At 40.3% G+C, this 22,970-nt stretch overlaps 1 protein-coding gene across 4 annotated transcripts in view; it reads left to right on the top strand.

Moving 5' to 3' along the window:
• The window catches only part of LOC139450159 (glycine receptor subunit alpha-2-like), an 86,243-nt gene extending 64,090 nt beyond the window's left edge, over positions 1-22,153 (top strand). For 3 of the 4 annotated variants that reach the window (XM_071231830.1, XM_071231828.1, XM_071231829.1), the window contains 8 exons: positions 826-966; positions 3,483-3,553; positions 7,572-7,639; positions 8,788-9,014; positions 15,737-15,819; positions 17,275-17,409; positions 19,226-19,611; positions 20,114-22,153. In XM_071231830.1, coding sequence (XP_071087931.1) covers positions 866-966; positions 3,483-3,553; positions 7,572-7,639; positions 8,788-9,014; positions 15,737-15,819; positions 17,275-17,409; positions 19,226-19,611; positions 20,114-20,269 — 1,227 coding nt within the window. In that variant the 5' untranslated portion in view covers positions 826-865 and the 3' untranslated portion in view covers positions 20,270-22,153. The remainder of the gene's footprint in view (positions 1-825; positions 967-3,482; positions 3,554-7,571; positions 7,640-8,787; positions 9,015-15,736; positions 15,820-17,274; positions 17,410-19,225; positions 19,612-20,113) is intronic. The other variant, XM_071231831.1, reaches the window with a different exon arrangement.
• The last annotated feature ends 817 nt before the right edge of the window (positions 22,154-22,970 follow it).

Genomic DNA, 22,970 nt, shown 5'->3' with positions numbered 1-22,970 from the left:
AATATCTGAGATGAATATTATTTTATTTCTCTCACGAAATGAAAACTATTGAATGTTTAAACACGTACGTGGCAGTACACTTGTCCATACACTTGTCAGTACACCTGTCAGTACACCTGCGAGTACACTCGTAAATACACTTATCAGTACACCTGTTAGAACGTTAGTCAGTATGCTTGTCAGTACACGTTTGAGTCAACATGTCAGTACACCTGTCAGTAAACTCGTCAGTACACCTGTCAGTACATCTGTCAGTACACATGTCAATGCATCTGTCAGTACACTTGTCAGTACACTTTTCGGGACACTCGTCAGTACACTTGTCAGTACACCTGTGAGTACCCTTATCAGTAGACTTGTCTATACACCTGTCAGTACACGTATCAGTAGACTTGTCAGTACACTTGTCAATACACCTGTCAGTACCCGTATCAGTAGACTTGTCTATACACCTGTCAGTACACTTGTCAGTACACCTGTCAGTACACTTTTCAGTACCCGTGGCAGTACACCTGTCAGTATTTGTGCCTACCCGCCGGTCAATAGTCAGTACAAACAACCTTTAAAACTCACAAACCCAATCCAAAGAAAACACTTATTGCCTGTGAACCGACATATGGACATACATAAATCAAATATTACAATATAATTATCACTTTAAAAAACACGGGCTTTTAGGAACAATGCTTTTAGTCAAGCAATGGACTCTCCCGCTGCAACACGTGTTTCATATGTTCGTGATACATGTATATAGAAATCTGACAGCGCGCAGTATTTTTATTGACAAGTGTATACTTGCGGTATAATAACAACAGTACATTTCAGGTCCGCTGCAGCCTCGATTGAAGCTTCGTCGCCAACAACGATGTCAGCTCCATCCATGACAGTGGCGGTGCTTGCCACAATATCATTGCTTCTTTGTCCTAGATGGGTTTCTTCGAAGAAAAGTTTGAATGGAATGTCAAGGTGAGTGTAAATATGTTGTGTGGATACAGGATGCGCAGTGCAATCTCGTTATCTATCGATTTATCCGAAATTCCAGATAAACGGACCTGTAGGCATTAGATCATGTTATGTACTGTGCGTTGTGTCCATGGTACGATTCCGACGATACCATAAGCATGTGCTCACGAATCACTGTCAAATAGGGATAAATCCAGATGAGCGTATCCTGCCTAAAAGGTTGCGCCCATCACAAATACATGCAAAGGCAAGTCACCTGCTCACCTGAAAAAAACCTCGGGATCATATGGTCAAAATATTCGCATTGATTCAGACATCATTTATGTCACTGATGCCTCCACCATAAAACGTTTAGAAAGCTTTACTGATGCCTTGAATGTTGTAACCCTGATCAAACAACTTTGTGCAAATATCGTATTAAAATAATCCACATGCTTTAACTTACCCCTCACAACTAGAGAATGTCAAGCGTGCGCTTAGGATTGAAAATAGTGACGGCTTACTTTCAAATATAGTTCATGTGTATTGTAACATCTCGTCTTTTAGGTTAGATTGAATGTGTTTACTCTTGGCAGAACCCATTTTACATTTTATCATTGAAATGCTCTTTGAAGTTAGTCTTTAAAGATATATTTGATATCACAGCCAACATAATCGTCATCTCAGTATATCTGTGTGAAAAGGCTTTTATGGCCTTTCTCATCGAGTAATTATAACGGTAATGCCTTGTTAAAATGCATGCCTGCAAAAAGTAAATTCAGATTGAAGGTCTAGAAAGTGTTCATTTACATAAAGAGATACCAATTTTGCCAGAGTTTTTTTTATTCTCTAGTCGCAATTATAGACTAGAGTTTCTGGGGATGCTAATGTGGGACTGGAGGGATTCTTTAAAATATGAACTGTGTGTGTGTCAACTGACATATTCCTGTATGTACATCATGGAACATTTAAATAGATTTGTTGAAAAATCTTACCGATGAAATAAAAATAGATATAAACCACAAAGCAACAATTCGTCTTAAATGGCATGAAAATTATTTATTTGTCAATACCAACTCGTCACCATATTTTCAGACCTTGCCATGATGGATATAGATAAAGTTGTTTAACAAATCATGTAATTGTTTTGATGCTTGTTGTTAAAAGAGGGTCTGCACTGTAAACTGAACACCCCTATATTCGCACGTGAAATCTGCCATTTCTGTAATAAAATTATGTCAAATGTAAAGTCGAAATCAGAAGCGTATCTTTCTGCAGTAGTTATTAAACGGAATATACAATTGTAAACTGTAAACTATTCTCAAAGCAATGTTAGTGATGTGCTTGGTATTGCTAGTCAGCTAATTTCAAATGCACATAATAAAATAAACAGAACGCGCTCAATCTATCAATACAATACAGTACATGATGAAATTCACATACAATTTGATAACCTTGGTAGTGCAGGTTTATGATTATGGCAGGTCGCAGGGCTGCACTGACAAAGTTGAGACCGGAAATAAAGCTTCCTATTGGTAAAGAAATGATTTAGATCACGCAACTGTTAGTCAAATTATTATTTCAGTTGAGAGTAATTACAGAATCATTTTTGAGACTACCCTGTGTTCCGAGATGCCCTTTGGCTGTTATGTCGCCGCGTCGAAGACCCGGGTTTGATTCCCAACATGGGTACAATGTGTGAAGCCCATTTTCCGGTGTCCCCACCGTGATATTACTGGAATATTGCTAATAGCGGCGTAAAACCACACTCACTCACGTACTTATATACAGTCAAGTCCCGTTAATCCGACATTGTTGGTTGCATATGATTATGTCGGATTGTAGTCGGTCTCGTACGATGGACTCCATGGTTTTTAGCATAGATTTCTTTTGACTTTGGAAAGAGATTTCTTGTAAATATTTATGTCATAAAAATCAATGTATTCTAACTTTAATTTGTTTCGTGCAAACGTTCATCCGCACGAGCAGAAAACTTAGAACAACATAGTTAAAATGACGTGTCGTGTGACGTTAATGTGAATTAACGCTGATGGTAAACGAATAAATGTCAAAACCTTAAGAGCGGCCCGCAGTCTCACATATTAGCAATGTTTACAAGTAATTCCCAAATGAGACCATTATCTGAACAATCTTGTATTGGTTGTTATCCCAGAGCTAACGACAATGCAATCCAAGCACGTTAATTTCACCCAAGCATAGAAAGATGCCTTTGCTATATAGCATTCCATCCAAATATTATTTGTGAAAATATCAAATATTATATTTTCTACCGCAGACCTTGAAACTGATGTTTATGGCGCGAGGAAGCGAAGGCGCTATCATATTAACACTATCGATCTGTATGTTTTAGTAACATGTGTGTCAGGTTGTCAAATCACTCAACAAAGTAATCACATGGAAGATCTCCAATAACAAATATTCCATTTCTGTAACATTCGTGGCACCGTAGGGAGTAGAACTAATTAAAACCAGTAGGAAGAAACGGGTGGAGGTGAACTTTTGTGTTGTTTTTGTTTCAGACAAGATATCCTTGATATGTTGCTGATAAACTCAACCTACAACGCTCGGATATCTCCTGATTATGAAGAAGGTAGGTTATGATAGCATTCATCACCGATACGAATTATTTCACAAGTCTTTAAGGATTCATTTCAAGCTTGTTGTGCAGGGATTTAATTGATTAAATTTTGCCCTAATATACAATATGATGGTTGGAACGACGGTGGTAGAGGGAGTGAATGGGTTTAGGTTCACGCCGCTTTCAGCAATATTCACACTAGCGACATGGGAGTCACGATCAAACATTGTAACCATGCATGGAATCGAACCAGGCTCTTCGGAAGGGAACAAACGCATGTACCAATGGGCTACCCCACTGCTACATGTAGGTTAGGGTGCTAATCATTCTTCATCACGGATGCTGTTGGTGGCATCTGCTGCTGGTTCTGTGACAAGCTAAAAGGATGAGACATTCTCCCGTACTGAGTAACATTATGAAAAGGTTATGAACGAAAGAACGACGAGTGTATCCTCATGATTAACAGGCCAATTCACTCTATGTTTTTTTTTATCGGTATCTCATAATGGTGTGTCATATTGGCCACCGTTAATAAAAGTTCTGACCACTAGGTATACATACTCGTTGTATATCACACAATGTGAGAAAGCTTCAAAGATTGCAGTGGCTGTAAATTTTAGAATGTCAATTGTTACGTGTCATTGAAGTACCTAAACGAGGACATGGCAGTCCATGTGATATTGTACAACTCACTGTGGTGGAATGACATATTGTGATGAGCAAGAGATGAGTGAAATATCTTAGATAATTCAGAAATTATTGATTTTTTTGTGGATGAGTGGGGTTTTAAGCCACCTTTAGCAATATGGCAAGCGTTATGACGAGGGGGAATGCCAGAAGATGGTGCAGCTTTACGTACGTCACGAACGAACGCTTCACCCTTTGATTATGTTAGTAATTTAATACCTTACTAATATGTGTAGAAATTATGACGTTTACTGAAACAAAAAGGCAAAATTGATTTACACTGGTCGGTCACGCACACTGGAACCATCGACAGTCACTGTAATATGAACCTTGTACAGTTGAGTTGGAGCTTTTAACTCGAGCCCTTAGACCGTATACACTTGGTATTTATATACATCGATATTGTATCAATGCACTACTGAGAGATATAACATTGTGCATTTTAGATGAATAACACTTCATCTGTATATAAACTGGATAGGTTTTTAAAAAATAACTTAAACATTAGGTCGTCATATGTTTGAATAACATAATTCAAGACTAAACTGACGGTTAAATGAACATGTACACCTATGTTAGGTGGGGGCTGAAACTGAAACAAAGAAGATGCGGTTATTCGATGGTGATGTTGTTGATACGGTTATCATAGTTGTGTTTTTGTACCTTAAGTTTGCAGTGTTTCGACAACTGCTAGTAACGTTTTGATACACGTTTTGATTGTCACGTATTGAATCAACCACAAACACAAATGAAGTTGTAATACAGATTTATTCCCTCCCTTAAAGTAATTTTAAATCCCAATAACAATATCTAAATTCAAACTAATACCAAATTAACTAACACAACTAACTAAACTAGCTTCTCCTACCCTTGCTCTTTCCTCTCTTTCCAACTTTTCCTTCTCTTTCTCTCTCTCTAACTCAGTTTGTTCTTTTACAAACGTCCTCAAATCATTTTGCTCATACCCTAAACTCTGACCCAATTTGATAATCTTTTCAAGATCCATATCTAGCTGTATGGTGATAGTATGAAGTACAAGTACAGTTAAACCCAGCAGGCTTAGTCTTGGACAACTGTGAATAATGAATGCTACCAATAGGAACTTAGACTATACAAAAGTACATTCCTGCATAGAATGGAACCCAAAAATATAAAATTCCAAACAATAGCCTAATCTGACCAATAAATGAAATACACCCTACCAACCTTGATTCTAACTCGAACACTCAAGGATGTAGAAGTGGTGCCGGAGGTCCTATCACACCTCTGGCCAAACAAATACTACAAGGATAAACCATCAAGGAAGTAACTCCTAATCTCTCATAGAATGATGGTCTGAGTTAATTCAATAGTGACAATAATTAAATATCCCACCGCTGCCACCAAAATGTCACGTATTGAATCAACCACAAACACAAATGAAGTTGTAATACAGATTTATTCCCTCCCTTAAAGTAATTTTAAATCCCAATAACAATATCTAAATTCAAACTAATACCAAATTAACTAACACAACTAACTAAACTAGCTTCTCCTACCAATAACAATACTACCACCTACTACTAATACTAATATCTTAATACTAACAGTACAAATGTCTACTACTAATAATACAAATATCTACTACTAACAATACAACTATCACGATACACTATCCTAATACTAATAGTCTACTTCAACAAATACTAACACTAATACAAATGTTCTAAGAATAACACAACTAATACACAGTAAAACTTTGTGTGTGTATATATATATACAACAACAACACACAACCACAAAAAAAAACAACCAAAAGATACAAGGCCACTCCACTGTCACTGTCACAACAGTTCTATACAGAACTTTAGAATCTCTGATGTTATTGAGCAGTTCATACGAGAATTCTTCCTCGTAATAACGAATGGTGATCTTTCCACCCAGGCGATGTTGTCCCCACGGAGTTAGGGGTGCCTGTTTACATGGATGCCACGGCTGTGTTCATCCTACGATGTGCCACGGAGACGAAGATACTTCTCTCCTTACGTTGGGTCGGAGAACTTCTCTCCTTACGTGATGTTGGAGGTTGTTACTTCCTCCTACGTAATATCGGAGGTTCTTCCCTCCTACGCACTCTAAGGTTAACCGGCCAGTTCCGGGACACTACAATGTAATATACGCAATTACAGTCACTGAGGTATGTGTCACTACCTCACAATACATACAGCCATGCACCAATACTCCGATTTACATATTACTGAGTTGAACTGTTTATACTTTGATCATGTTGTGGTTATTTGTTACAGTGGCTTTACGCTATTACCATCAATATGTGTATATAATTACGTTTGGAAAAAATACATAACTCAAAATTCTATCCTCTAAAATACAATTCAACATGAAACAATAAATGTAAAAACTTACGCCAACCAGAGTAGAAGTCTCCCACAATATTAGTCCATGCCTTACATGACCATGCTGATTCTGGCTGACTGTACAAATTATTACCCTGCCCCGCTATTTAAACTGACCCCAAAGCCCAAGCTACCCCTGACCTCCCTATCTCCCTATTGTTACACCAATTAACTCCCCAGCTATCAGCCGTACCCAGTCACGCTTCCCTGACCCTAACCTGTTCCCATAGTATTACCTGACAATATCTAAAAACAACCCGCTAAGCTTAATATACTAATGTAACCATACCGTAATACATCTATCTGAAGTACTAACCTATAATTAAAATATCCAAGATTATCTGTGATCTTGACATTGATCAATTCCTATTTTCAAGTTTACATTTTCTTCTACCCGGCAGTTTATGTATAAGTACCTTCAATACGCTAGTATCCATTCAGGCGAATCCAGGCATCACTTGCCATCCCGTCGGATCGCCGACACTGTCTGACAATGGGTGACTTCGACAAAGATAGACAGAATTCTCACCTTTGATTTTATCTTGTCAGTGTTTTCTATTTACATTTGCTTCTACTTTGTTATTGTTAAAGTTGTTAGACAATGTCGCTTGAGGCATAACTGCACATACTAATTGAAAGGTAGCCGTTTACGTTGAACTCCCCCTGTGATCGGTTAGAATATACAGGCATATATATATGCTATGCTTCAACTTTTGCTGGTAGAAAGACGTGACTTAATTGATCGGGTGATCGGGTGATCGGGCTCGGTGACTCCGTGGCTTGGTTGATTACCTGTCGTCGTTTCACGATGGCGTGGATCGTTGCTCATACCGTCTTTCACTGGTGTGTCTGGTCCCGATTCTATTATCATACATTTGATTGCAGTATTGATTAAACAACATAGAGCAACACCTGAAGCTGACCATTTCTCCTGTTCCATATCTTTCCAGATCATCCGACAACAGTGGGGGTCCAGGTGTATGTGCTGAGTATCGACTCCGTCAACGAGCAGTCCATGGTAGGATCGCTATGCTTAAAGCCAAGGCATATATACATACGGGAAACGTTATGCAAATACAAATGTGCTATACATTTCCTCATCAACAAACCATACAACACAAACCGTAGTCCTGCACCATGACAGTGTAATATAGATTTCATGAAAAATAAAACAATCTTTTTCAAAAGCAAGTCTACCCAGCTCTAACTAGCACTATTCCACAGAATGAAATCAGCATAGGGAATTTTTAAAAAAGAATTTTGAGAGTCAAGAAGGGTATTGTGTAATATAAGAATTCATAAGCTATATGCTAGTCTACGCTAACCGTACCAAACATTAACTCTGACAGACACAAATGTTTTCGTGTACATAGTGACCTTTGAACTACCGAAACAGTGACATATCTGGTAACATGTTTTGAGACTGCTCCGTGACAACGAGTTAACGGTCCATTACTTCCTCGGATTCTTGCAATCTTATGTTATGACGAAGTTCTTGCGACCACCTGGAGATAAATGCTGCGCCCAAATGGGCTTCCACAGGAGACATCGTTTGGGTGACAGGACATATCGCTGTAATGAAGTTGCAGCACAATACTTTCCATACCATTGTGACGTCATCGTTACACAACGTCTCTGTCAAATGACATCACTAATACTCTCTTCCTGAAGTTGGTTAAATGTACCTTTTACACCCAAGACACTGGTTGTTAATGTTTACAAACTAAAAACATGTAATAATGATTTTGGATGATAAATAAAACCCCACCCTTGTCTCTTCTGATATCAAATATATAAACACTCGAAGTATTTAATCGACGTCTGTTGATATATTTTATATCAAAGGACACGCGGATGAGATTCTCTATATAATACCCATTCCAACAAGTACCTGCGATATCTTGTAAATTAAGATCAATGCCATAATGATGAAGTTATTTTCGAACGTACATGGAATTTTGTTTGTTTTTGAATCTATAGAATGGGGGGTGCTTAGCGTTTTGTCAGGTGCACAGATGTACTGTAAAGCAACTACAACTGGTTCATCATCAGTGCCATGCACTCCATCACATTAACACTCTCTTTGATCAGGAAGGGGGGACGTCTGGGGAGAATATTTAGTGGTCATATCATTTTAAGCATTCATTTTTCACAAATAATTTCCAGGATTATTCTCTCAACGTATATCTGAGGCAGAGATGGGTGGACCCGAGATTGCAGTATAATAACTTCTCGAAGACGGATTGGTTAGAGTTGGATACAAAGATTATGCAGAGAGTGTGGGTGCCGGATACGTTCTTCAGGAACGAGAAGAAAGGAGCCTTCCATGACGTCACTGTGCCAAACAGGCTGATGCACCTTTACCGGAATGGCACGATCTATTACAGTATGCGGTAGGTGAACACAGCACAGTTATGTTTTAGGCGACCGTCCTTATTTGTCAGGCCCAATACATGCAGGACTGTATCATGTATGCAGTCGCAATTTGTCATGTTTCAGGAACCTTTGACCTTTGTTCCAATCCGAGATCCGCCTGACTATTTCTCCATGTTTGGCAGTATCAAACCCGTGCTCTTTCTTCCCAAATAAAGCTGAAACGCCATGATATAACTGACATAGCGGCACTGCACGTGTTTAGGCTTTGTCTTAATTACGGACTTATTTAAATTGAGTAACAATTTAGCTAAATTTATGCGCAGGGCTTAAGAATGAAAGAAGACAAAGTCCTAAAAGGAAGACGAATGTCATAAGTGTAATGAAACAATACTTACACATGGAAGGAGAGAGCAACTCTCTGACAAACGACATTATTTTCTTTATCAACTTGAAAAGCATGAGTCAAGGACACGTTTAAAATTGAAATTGAAATTGAAGTGTGTGTGTGTGTATGTGTGTGTGTGTGTGTGTGTGTGTGGCTACTTGTACTAATGCCGATATTATTGTGCTAAGCCTCTGAGATACCATGTCGCAGTTTAACATGGATACCCCACAGTATACTGACTCCCAGCTGACCAGTGCTTGCTAAGCCCTTTAATGTCGAGAGCCAGGCAGGGTAACAACAAGTACCATTTTTTAAAGACTTATGGAATGACGCGGCAGGGGATCGAACCCCACGCCCTCCGCTCTCTGGGCGGACGCTGTACCACTCGACCACGGGGACTATCAAAAGGTCGGGGGTCCCATGTAGCGTGTAACAGTGGAAACCTTTAAGAGTGTTTAGGTTGTAACCTTTGTGCAATCTGGCCATCTAGACGCGTACTTCAACAAACGTTGAAGAACATTCGGTGAGGGAGATGAATCAATATTTGTGTTTTTAAGCCCATGGGCTAAATGACGAGGAAGCTTAAAACGTGTAGCCCCTGTATTGTTTAAAAAAACCTCACTCATACCTATCCTGTAACCACTTATGCCAAGGTGAGGTTTGGACTCGTACTGTGCACGAGGGAACTGTGTCGATAAGGATGAACAGCTCTTTGTTCACCAGGGTAGATAGAACAACATACCCTCCTGCTTTACACGTAACCCACATTATGCACTGTACATCTGGTTTGTGCTGGATTATACACGTGCATGTCCAGTCATTTCATTCTGAAGTGGGGGCACGGGTGGCCCAGTCGTCTAAGGCGCCGCGACCCGCTGTGCAGAGTTGCGTCCCTTGGACACGCCAGAAACCTATGAAACCTATGAATCTCGGTTCGCCCCAATTATGTTTCTAGGTTTGTCAGCACCATACCCGTGCTCGTGGGTTTCACCGAGGTGATAAACGTCTGAGACCTGCATCACTTCGGGCTTTCCTCCCACATTAAGCTGACACGCCGTGATATAACTGGAATACTGTTAAAAGCGGCGTTAAACCAAACTCACTCACTCTGAAGTACGTAGTTGGGACGTTAGACACATGGTGGCTATATGCTGAAAGGTGACCAACCGTTACCGCAATCAGTTTGGGTTAAGGAACAGCATTGTCTGGCCGACTGCTAAAATTATTACTTAGCTGCTCATGGAACACAATGACGATCCAAAGAAACAATTACTATCTACATACACAATGATGGCGGCTTAGAGTTGTCTCTATTCACAAGAGTGAGAAAAACAGTACAACTTACCGGCCCTACAGAATTTGTACAACGCACATACAATCTGTACGTGTCGTGCCATTCATCAGACCTATTTTAGATGTACAACACAGACAGGGTCTTATGCAACCTGTTATTGTGTGAATGCACTGGGATGTTGTTAGAATTTGACATATGTGCAAAAATCTGGAAGACTGCGATCGCAAATACGCTTCTTTTTATTTTCATAAATACCCCTAGGAGGTGGTTAGCAGATTGCAATATACGATATCTCATTGTGCTGTCAAACCAGCTGAGTAGAAAAAATCGCTGCATTGGTCCCCGGGGAACGTCAGGGGAGCAATTGTGTCTAAATTACAGGAACTCGTGACTAATAATTCTTTTGCATGCTTTGCCAAAAGGATTGTTTCACGTTTTTGGTAAAAGAGCTCTAATTTCTTCATTTTGGAGTTCGTGTGTATCAAATCTCACGTGAAAGGTGGATGTCAGACCACGAAAAACGATATTCCCGAAGGTCAATCCCATTACTTTCTCTAGATCTTTTTGTCTCACTATGGCGGCAGAGTTAAAGACCCATCCCAGCCGCAAGACATCACCGTAACATTCCCGATAATCGCGCTGCCACCAGCGGACGTACATGTAGGCATTACCAAGACCTTGACAAGTTGTATTGTAGTTTTGTGTGTGTGTGTGTGTGTGTGTGTGTGTGTGTGTGTGTGTGTGTGTGTGTGTGTGTGTGTGTGTGTGTGTGTGTGTGTTTGTACATTATTGTTCGCCATATCTATGTTCTACTGTATATGTTTTTGTATGTGTGTTTACGCGTGTGTGTGTGTGTGTGTGTGTTTACGCGTGTGTGTGTTTACGCGTGTGTGCGTGTGTGTGTGTGTGTGTGCGTGTGTGTGTGTGTGTGTGTGTGTGTGTGTGTGTGTGTGTGTGTGTGTGTGTGTGTGTGTGTGTGTGTGTGTCGGTCTAAACTGGAAGGGTGATGGGCCGAAAGTTTAGTCCTGTTTAGACAGTGGTCGAGATCAGTGAAATTTTAACAGATTCCCCTGGCATCATAACTTGCACCCTAATTATTTACAAATATACAAGACTTTGTTCCCTGTGTCTCATAAAGAGGACATCGCCAAATAAATACGGATATTATATCACATTAAAACTCAACTAAGAGATACAAAATATACCGCATAACCCTCTTCTGTAATATTTGATGTTATGGGGGCTAAGCCGCTCTATATATCCAAGTTTGAGACAAAGGTCCACAATACTCCATGCATATCGTTAGAGCAGTTGCTCAGGCAATTCGGCTGGTGACAGTGTCTGGCGTGTCTGATTGGGTGTCATGATACCCTCTGATATAGTGTAAATATTGCTGACGGAGTAACCCATACGCTCTCCTCGCGCTGCTTAACGCAGCTTTGAACTGTATTTCAGTTACATCGCGGCGTGTCAGTTTGACTTGGGAGGAAAGTCCGAAGTGATACCAATCTCAGACGTTTACCACTTTGTTGAAACCCGGGAGTACGGGAATTGTGCTGACAAACCTAAAACATAATCAGGGTGAATCTGGAATTCGAACCCACGATCACAAACTTCTAGCACACATAAGGGAGGCAACTCAGCAAAATGAATTTACTGCTCCCAACCCCCTGTTCCCACACGTGTGGTATTGGTGTAACGTACAGTGTCGAGGATATAATAACCTTAAAACTACTCGCGAGTTTTAAACTTATATTCATATGGCTGTTTCTTTCATGGCGTGAGCACAAATCCACAGCTCTGTAAATTCTGGCGCTGATTCCTTTCCTGCTTATCTATCATGCGTCAAACCCTGAGAGCAATCACTGAATCAGATTAGAATACGGAACAATCATCATATTGTCTACACACCATATCAACTCTAACACGAGGTGCAGCTTTTCTTCCGTAGGGTGAACTGTTGTTTTCATATTTTTCGATGTAATAGCCGATCATACATTTTATGAGAAAAGTTAGATGGATTTAGAGCACTTTTATGAGGTTGTATTTCAGTGAAACATAACTTGAAATGAAAACGATTCACAATCAAATAAATAAAAACATTTAATGACGGTAATAGCGTATGTCCTTGTGTGGCGATGGTAGAGTGCCTCTGTCTTTTGCGCTAATTGTCGCTTTGTTCCATCGTTTCAACCAGTTCACTGTAAGGGACATTAAAATGCTTTATGTCCTCAATTAGCTTGTGGCTGTTCGGCAACGTGTCGAATGATTCAGTCGTCCATCATATGTGGACTTCAGGCTTCAATGGGTCGCAGAAACACAGGGACTGGTGGGATGTTTGCTCATGATGATATTATATAAGACATATTTAACATTCGCATCAGTCAAATGTTTTAAGCAAAGCACTAGAACAATTAATATAGCTGTTCACTTTAAGACTCTCAGTGGTCTAGAGGATAGAGCGTCTTACCGGGGAGCCGAAGGTCGGGAGTTCGATCCCCGACCGCGTCATACCAAAAGACTTCAAAAGATGGTGTTGTTATCCTTCGTTATCGGCATTAAGGGGCTAAAACAAGGACTGGCTTTCCCGAAGTCAGTATACAGTGTCTAAGTAGGGTGTTCATGTTAAACTGCGGCATGGTATCTCAGTGGGCGAGCACTGTAGAGCCGGCATTATCTGGACTCGCACACGCGCGCACACACGCACGCACGCACGCACGCACGCACGCACGCACGCACGCACGCACACACACACACAAAATAAATAAATAAATATATATAAAATCTTGAACACAATGTTTCACCTCACCTTAATTTAAAATAAGATGGGTCAACATGATTAGAATGAAGTTCGGCACAAACATAAAACTTCCTTAAGGTGAATATAATGACTGTTTAAAGAGTTGTCGTGTCATGTCAAAGATCCAGTTTCGATTCCACGCCTGGTTCAGTTTGTTGAGCACTGTCTTCACGTTGCTGAACTACCGGTGCAGCAACTGATGGGTACATCCCAATTCACCCCCTCCAACTTCCTCCACCGGACGGGTAAGACTAGGACACAAAGTATCACTTTTCATTAACTATCTGTCCAGTCCGAGAACCTGCTTGACGGAACGGCTCCCACTGAACCACCGCTGACCGTGTTTTACGTAAGTCCATTTCATTGACTGGTAATGTGTCAAGGTTCAACAATGTAGGCCACTGTGCTACCAACACGATAACTATCTGAATACAAATTGGATACATTCCTAAAATTCTACCATTGTATAAGTATCGGAACGGATTTGTTATTTGACGTTAATAGGAATAGAATAGTACACACTCATATTTCATTGTATCACAAGCTGATACCATATCACAAATATATAGGTGATTATACCTTTACCAGCTCAACTTAAGCTCAGACTAATTCCCAAAGTGTCGCTTTATATTCTGAAAGAGAATAACAAGCTGTAATGATACACTTTAGATGGCAATTTTCCGTTTCTTTATTCCGTTATTACCGCAAAGCGCAAATAGCTATAAAGTAACATTTACAATTTAAAATATAATTGCTCTATTTTGCAAAGGATTAAGTTTCAATCAATTTATATCGAAACTGATCGTCACTGACAATGAGCAGATTATATTCTCATGATATTTATCTTAACGTAGAAGTAAAATCGATGTAATATGATTTTTAAAAATCTGCCAGAAAACCTGACCCAAAGATGCCGATATGAAAATTATGTAATAATGGTTATTTCCGTGCTTTAAAGAGAGTGGAGTGGGTAGCATAGTATTACTAAAGCGTCACTGTAAATTATAGACAGAAGCACCTCAAACTATGTCATTACCGTATATTCTCAACAAATATTTATTGTTAGTTGAAAGTAAAACCAATTAATGTCATTGAGATGAGGAATTATAGCTATTTATACAGCAGCGTAATATTTTCCTTCAATGACCTCAGGGGGTGGTCGGGTTGCCTAGTGGTTAAAGCGTTCGCTCGTCACGCCGAAGACCCGGGTTCGAATCCCGACATGGGTACAATGTGTGAAGCCCATTTCTGGTGTCCCCCGCCGTGATATTGCTGGAATATTGCTAAAAGCGGCGTAAAACCATACTCACTCAATCACTCACTCACTCACTCAATGACCTAAGACACAGAACTCGTTAGAGGAGAAACGTTTCATATAAATAAAAGCGACAAAACCATTAATTCCATAATCATAAGAAACATGTTCAATTTACAGTTCCGACTATAACATAAGCATGTGTTTATGAATCACTATCAAATAATGAAGATACCACATACACATTCGCGAAAATCTGACGACGTACTTGTATAAATATATATCCGTACTTTGAAACGTAAAACCCAGGAAAGATATATACAGTTTCCAATTCCATATAACCGTCACAAACAAGATTTGAAGATATGCATTGCACGAATCCCAGTATGTACATTGACAGTAATGAGGTAATATTTCAACACAAATGATATGAAGATAAGTCACATATGAGTTATACTTCCGCTTATTAAAAGAATATGAATTGCGGATGACTCACAAATATGGCGCCATAACATTGTATATTATCATACACGTTCATACAACAGTTTATTAGTTTCAGTATATTATTTACAAATTGGAAAGTCCGACTTAAAGTGAGACTCTCTCAACCTAAGCTTGACATAGAAGGCGATTATATGAAGCGAATTGTCACGTGACATTTCATCGTAGGCCATCGGCGTTGTACTGATAAATCACTGGTTTGTCTGGCTCAGACTATATTTTTTACATGCCACAGCCAGATAGCTGAAATATTGGTGAGTGTTGTGTTAAATATCTAAAACCAAACAATCAGTGCGACAAACACTTTAGTGTTTCCAAGTACATTATCCCTTTTACGAACACCTGGTATCATCGCTATTTGACAGTGATTCATAAACACGTGCCTAGGACATATTCAGAATCGTGAGACTTCTTAAGATTGTGGAAAGGTGTTTGTCGCTTTTTATTTATTATTTTGTTGTGTTTAACATTTACTCTCCCATAACCCTTTCACTTCCCTTGCAGATTGTCAATAACACTGAGCTGTCATATGCGACTGGAAAAATACCCCTTGGATGTACAGAAGTGTCCTATCCTCATTGCCAGCTGTACGTACAGATATGTATACATGTGTTCTCGTGATCTCAAACTGAATTCGTCATTAGTCTATTGTCCTAATAACGCAGGGTAGAGGGCTCGGAGAGGGTTTTCTTTGTTAGTCTTTGGGTACTTTGTTAGTCTTGGTTATGAAAAGGTCTGATAAAGATACGTTTTGGCCCACATTAATTACCAACTTTGAATTTTCGGGTTCAAATGACAGAGAACTTGAGCATTTTTCTTTCCAATAACTACACAGGATAATCCTAGCCCTGGTTAGTTTCAGAGGCTTCGAGGAAACGAGATGTATCTGAAAACCTAACAAGCACTGATTACGGACTAAAACATATGAGCAAATTCACCCTTTTTCATACAAGTGATTTAAAGAAAACAAATAAAGTTGTCACATTCGCTATTCAAAACTATTCAAAAGGGTTTCTTCCAAAACCTCATCCCTACTGAAATCCACGTTAAGCTTGAAACTTTGCCCACCATTAACATATAGTGTCATTTATTGGTTCCTTTCGACACGTCCATTGGCATCAAATAACAGACTATGATTTGTTATCCATTAGGTATTTTTAAGGATCCCTTCTGAAAGCCCTTCTGAACTAATCAATTTATTTATTCATACAATTATGGATATTTGTAATTATTAGATTTCACTCCCCACATTATACACTATGTAATCTCAGCCTGAATCAATGTTCCGCGTCTCTGTTCTCTTCTGAAGCTTGACAAGTGCCATGAAAGTGCGAGTGATGGAAATTTTTAGCCGTGGATAGGATTTAGATTAGTCCCATCCATGATGACACGCCCGTGGTTCCGGGGAAGGAAATGTACCTATTCCAAATCAACTATTGAAAGTCCTATTGACACGCTATCCTGGACGCCTTGCCAACACTGTCACTTGACGTGATAGTTATTTAGTGATGAGGAGTCAGGCAAATAGCCACTTTCAGTAGCTGCTGATGTGCAGCCAGATTACTTATTTCTCATGAATACATATAACATATCATTTCATTAACTTTGGGGCACATTTTAATTAGAAACCCTGATTTGGATGTTGATGGAGTACAGTTGTCGGACTATGAAGTTTCAAAAAGGGGTTGAAAAGTGCACGATAAGGATGACACTTTATATTGAGTTCCTTACTGTCTATCATGGTAAAGTTAGCACTCAGTCTGATATATATCAGTAAAGTCGGATCGGAAATATAATATTGTCACTGTATTGCACTGTAAATATAATGCAGTATGGGTTAAAGTTAATCATTGTTTCCAATAAAATTTTATCTTTGACTGAGGGTCTTGAAATGCTACCCGTCGTAATGGCAATGGGTAATCTGTCCTGTTGGTTTGACACGTTTACAACTGGGTTCTGTAGAGTCAATGCATGGTCAGCCCCATAATCATCCCTGTTTGGGTAGCTTGGATGCGGTGATATGGAAGCATTGTTCTTTGCAGATGGCTATACCATGGAGAATATAGTGTACGACTGGGTTCAGCACAAACCAGTTGACTTCAATGACAATCTGGAATTGCCACAATACACTCTACAAGAACATATCCTGGGAAACTGCACCAAGACGTATAAAGAAAGTAAGTACTCACACCGACACCACCCGTGATGTTCAGGTCCATGATGGTCCATGATGTGTCCGACATAATACAGGTCTCCAGTACCCAATTACAGGACCCGAGTACCCATTGCAGGACCTCTATTACATCATTACAGGCCCTAAGTACCCATTACAGGTCCCCAGTACCCCATTACAGGTCCCCAGTACCCCATTACAGGTCCCGGGGACCCCATTACAGATCCCCAGTACCTATTTCAGGTCTTGAGTACCCATTACAGGTCCCCAGTTCCCCCATTACAGATCCCCAGTACCTATTACAGGTCCCGAGTACCCATTACAGATCCCCAGTAGTCCATTACAGATCCACAGTACCCCATTACAGGTCTCCATCCCCCATTACAGGTCCCCAGTACCCATTACAGGTCCCCAGTACCCCATTACAGGTCTCCAGTACCCATTACAGGTCCCCAGTAGCCCGTTACAGGTCCCGAGTACCCATTACAGGTCCCCAGTACCCATTACAGGTCCCCAGTACCCATTACAGGTCCCCATGACCCATTACAGGTCCCCACTACCCATTACAGGTCCTCGGTGCCCATTACAGGTCCCCAGTAGCCCGTTACAGGTCCCGAGTACCCAGTACAGGTCCCCAGTCCCCATTACAGGTCCCCAGTACCCCATTACAGGTCTCCAGTACCCATTGCAGGTCCCTAGTACCCAATTACAGGTCCCGAGAACCCATTACAGGTCCCCAGTACCCATTACAGGTCCCCAGGACCCGTCCCCAGTACCCATTACAGGTCCCCAGTACCCATTACAGGTCCCCAGGACCCATTACAGGTCCTCAGTACCCATTACTGGTCCTCGGTGCCCATTACAGGTCCCGAGTACCCAGTACAGGTCCCCAGTACCCATTACAGGTCCCCAGTACCCCATTACAGGTCTCCAGTCCCCATTACAGGTCCTGAGTACCCATTGCAGGTCCCTAGTACCCAATTACAGGCCCCGAGAACCCATTACAGGTCCCCAGTACCCCATTACAGGTCTCCAGTCCCCATTACAGGTCCTGAGTACCCATTGCAGGTCCCCAGTACCCCATTACAGGTCCCGAGTACTCCATTACAGGTCCCCAGTACCCCATTACAGGTCCCCAGTACCCCATTACAGGTCCCCAGTACCCCATTACAGGTCCCAAGTACCCTGTTACAGGCCCCCAGTACCCAATATTTGTCTCCCGTTTAGGATGCTGCCAAAACCCCGGTATCCGATAATTGTCCCTCTGGGGGATCCTTCGGCCGAATGGCTAGATAACAGGTTCCCCATGCTTCTTCCCCGAGGGGATTTAGCGGCAAATGGACTAATCCCCAGGGACGAAGCCAAATGAAATTCATAACAGAATTGTCATCGCAACCCGAAGATTTGAATCAGCGAAACCAATGCTTTGTGTGTTACGTACCATGATACAATACAATGTAAATGCGATGTTATCACAAACCTGCACTCAGGCATCAATAAAAACTAGTACCTAATACATGTTTTAATCACATACACAAAAGCATTATTTAAGTACGTGACCAGTACCTTGACGGGAATTTCCATCGCGCTTTGTTTGATGTGTTTTCACATTTCCTTTTGTGTTTCAAATGCACCAGCTGACATACATGCAGTTTAAAAATGATTTTGTTTATGTAACATGAATTAAAAACAGGTTTACTATTTTAATAGTTTTGCTTTAATCCTCCAAATCGACCAGAGGATAATATCACAGTTAATGCGTTACCAGCTGTCGCAGTTTGTGTAAACTACACGGCAATATAACGGTGATATATTTTCAGCCGGCAGCTTTTCCTGCGTTCGAGCAGATTTCATCCTTCAACGAGACGTCGGCTTTTACATCATCCAAGTGTACGTCCCGAGTGTCCTCATTGTCATCCTCTCCTGGGTGTCCTTCTGGCTCGATATCGAGGCTATCCCTGCGCGAATTTCATTGGGCGTCCTGACTGTGCTCACCATGACAACGCAGAGTTCCGGTGCACGTGCGTCCTTGCCCCGTGTATCGTATGTGAAGGCCATTGACGTTTGGATGTCGACTTGCCTCTTCTTTGTGTTCGCTTCCCTATTAGAATTCGCCTACATCAACGTGTTAGCAAGAAGACGAATACCTTGGAAGTGCTTTGGATTCTCTACAGCGAAGACAGATGAGAGTATCGCGTTAAATGGGGTGAGTGCCATAATATTGCCGGGAATGGCTATATTTCATTTGCCATATTCAAATTTATGAGGAACCTTAAATGGCACACAGCAACATAATTTAAGAAATAGTAAAATCTTGTAGACATATTTATAAGTGTGAAAAATAGACTTTGTTCTCATAAACACTTGGGTATTATGGACGACTTACAACATGAAGTTTAGATATCCGGCAGACAGATGTCCAAATGGTTGATATTAGATGTAACAATACAACGTTAGCAATAGAGCCAGGCTGATTTTCTGTCTTTGTACAGGCAGTTCAAAATATGATGAAATATTCATCTAAGGTCACGAACTTGCTCATAGGCATATTTTATATCTTTTTACTTTTCTGAAACATCATCCCATAACCTCTGTCTGTCTGTCTGTCTGTCTGTCTCTCTCTCTCTCTCTCTCTCTCCCTCTCTCTCAATCCAACAAATACGTTTTGTGTCAACTAGAATCACACATTGAATGTATTTTCCCGACAGACCGGAATTGATGCAACGGAGAAGACTGATGTGACTCGGATGTACGGCAAGATGGGAGCGCGGTATGTGGATCGGTTGGCTCGTTATGCATTCCCAGCAGCCTTCATCCTGTTCAACATGGGGTACTGGTTAATCTACATCTTTGTCGAAATGTAGACCGGCATTGCACTAAAGAGGAAAGTTTTGTCGAGATGCAGGTTAGTTTGTGTGACAGGGTTTCAATGTCAAACAAGATACGGACTGAAAAAAAACAACATTCGGAAGTATACATTCACACATGTATCTACTGGGTTGAATGACGTATCGGTGACGAAGAAAGCATTTGGAATTCTTCACGGAATGAGGAATAAGGCAAATGACCAACACATTCTAGATATGATATGATACTTTTGGAGAGTATATATAATCTTGTAGCCAATGGTTATTTCTCTCGCAGAGTAGCACCTGAGAAACACCCGAGAAACACGTATGCATGTGTTACAAGACCTATATAAGTATTGATAGAAGAACGGACAGACATCTGTTGCTCAAGAAGAATCACAACTTCACTCTTTCTGTGCCGTTGAGGTTGGGTGTGTGTTTGCGCTGACAAGCGGTTGTAGAGATGTGTGCATATGGATGAAAGTAAGGAAGAGGCAGCTGGTGACAGGTTCCAGCACTGTTGGGAAGATGGAAACTCAAAAGACAAGCGCACGGCGTGGACAGGTTGGCATGCAAGAGGGATCAAAACATCGAAGACGATGACTTTGCCAAAATGGTCTCACAGACACTGGAGCAGGCTACAAATGGAGTGCAATAATTGTTGGAGTTTCATTTAAGGTACTAGTCTTTGTGTATTTCATTCCGTGTACATTGTACATTTTTCGCAGTTTATACATCACGGCGTGAAGGTTTGTAAAGGGAATTGAAAGATTTAATAGAAACAGTTATTAATGGACATCATTATTTTAAAAAACTCAAGCTATCTTTCTAAAAATGATTTCACAAATAATGTTTATAAAATGAACAACGTGTTTATAAACCCTTCAGCTTATTTATTAAGATCAGTAATGATCATTTATATTACCAACTCGAAACCTCAATTGCCAAAAAAACAACCCATTAACAATTCCGTTTAACGTGGAACAGAAAGCCAATAAGGGTAGCTGCACAATTCGTTGACACACATTGTGGCATGCTTTGTTTGAAATTCTTAATGTTAAACCATTATGGTATATTGTCTCAATTTAATCTTTGTTTAGTATCATGTACATAGTTCTCATATGGTGACACCGTTTTTGGTGGCAGTCTTTAATTCGAAATATTTTATAAGTTTTTTTATATTGTCCGACGGGATACGATGGGTTCACCTACATTGTTTGGTATACATGTATGTGATATATTGTTTAATTTGTTTGATGTCATCTTCTTTCTCTGGTATAGTATTAGGTATAGTAAACGAATGTGTCTTAGATCAGTCCTTTCCTGAGGAACATATGCCATGAATAATAAAAACATTGTAGTCGTATTTGTATTCGAAATTTAAATAATTTGGTTTAAGATAAATATTATAATATGAATATATCTACACTATCATTTATTCATAAATATTCAGGGCCGTAAACGTGATATAAGACAAAAAGACTTTTAGACGTTCATGAGTGGACATTGTTCGGGGTAAAGTCGTCGTACACATATCAATCACTGACATCAGAAATAATACGGACGTTCCTCCGAGTTCTTAAATAATTCTATATAGTTGAAACATACCACAAAGTATTGCTATGAGTGTCAATTAACCGTAATTTTAGATGAACGGTAAAATGTACATAAATGTGTCTTTTCATATAAAATAAACTGTGTTAACGTTGTTTTGAAGACAAAGTCATCGTTTTGCACCAGTGTCACATTTTGTATCCCGCTTCTCTGTTCCCCATGTCCTCATTGTATCATTGAACCAATGTGATATCTGATATGCACTGACGTTCTAGAGAGAGTATAATTTATGGCAAATTTATATTTTTAGAATGCTTCAAATACACGTACGTGCGCATCCATAAATTACTCATACCATGTTGATTTGTGTAATAAAGGTTTTGTTGCTACAATCATATGTATTCCTTCTAACTCTTCGTCTCTGGCTTCATCTGTTTATATTGTTTTGTTTACTTGTTTGTTTGGTGTTTAACGCTGCACTCAGCAATATTCCAGCTATGTGACAGCGGTATGTAAATAATCGAGTCTGGACAATCCAGTAATTGACATCATGAGCATCGATTTACGCAATGGGGACATGATGACATGCACCAACCAAGTCTGACCACCCTATCCCGTTAGTCGTCTCTTACATTGAATGAGTATGGTTTAAAGCCGATTTTAGCAATATTCCAGCAATATCACGGCGGGGGACACCAGACATGGGCTTCACACAATGTACCCATGTCGGGAATCGAACCCGGGTCTTCGGCGTGACGAACGAACGCTTTAACCACTAGGCTACCCGACCGCCACTGTCGCCTCTGACAACAAACATGGGTTACTGAAGACCAATTCACGGGGTATGTACATATACATGGTAACAGTTGTAACAGACCAGTTTTTTTGTGAATTTAATAGTTAATGTCAGGATCCAAATATGTTGGAGTTTCAAAATATCAGCTAGTAACACAGTTCAGAAACTACAATGGCTATAGGCAGTGAGAAACGACAACAGGAATTGATGGTCGGAGAAACTGTGACCTCATGGTCACTTACATTGCTTGGTTGGGGTGTTCGCCAAATAAGAGTAAGTAATACTGTGTTGAAACAAGGAGCTCATCCAACTGGTGAACGTTCAACAACAAGGAGCTACGTGCTTACCAAATGTGATGAGGTGTTA

This window comes from Haliotis cracherodii, unplaced genomic scaffold (assembly GCF_022045235.1).
Source record: "Haliotis cracherodii isolate W230 unplaced genomic scaffold, xgHalCrac1.p SCAF_8, whole genome shotgun sequence".
In the NCBI taxonomy this organism is placed as follows: Eukaryota; Metazoa; Mollusca; class Gastropoda; order Lepetellida; family Haliotidae; genus Haliotis; species Haliotis cracherodii.
Note: the sequence above shows the minus strand (reverse complement) of the source record. Positions and strands in the feature narration are given on the sequence as shown.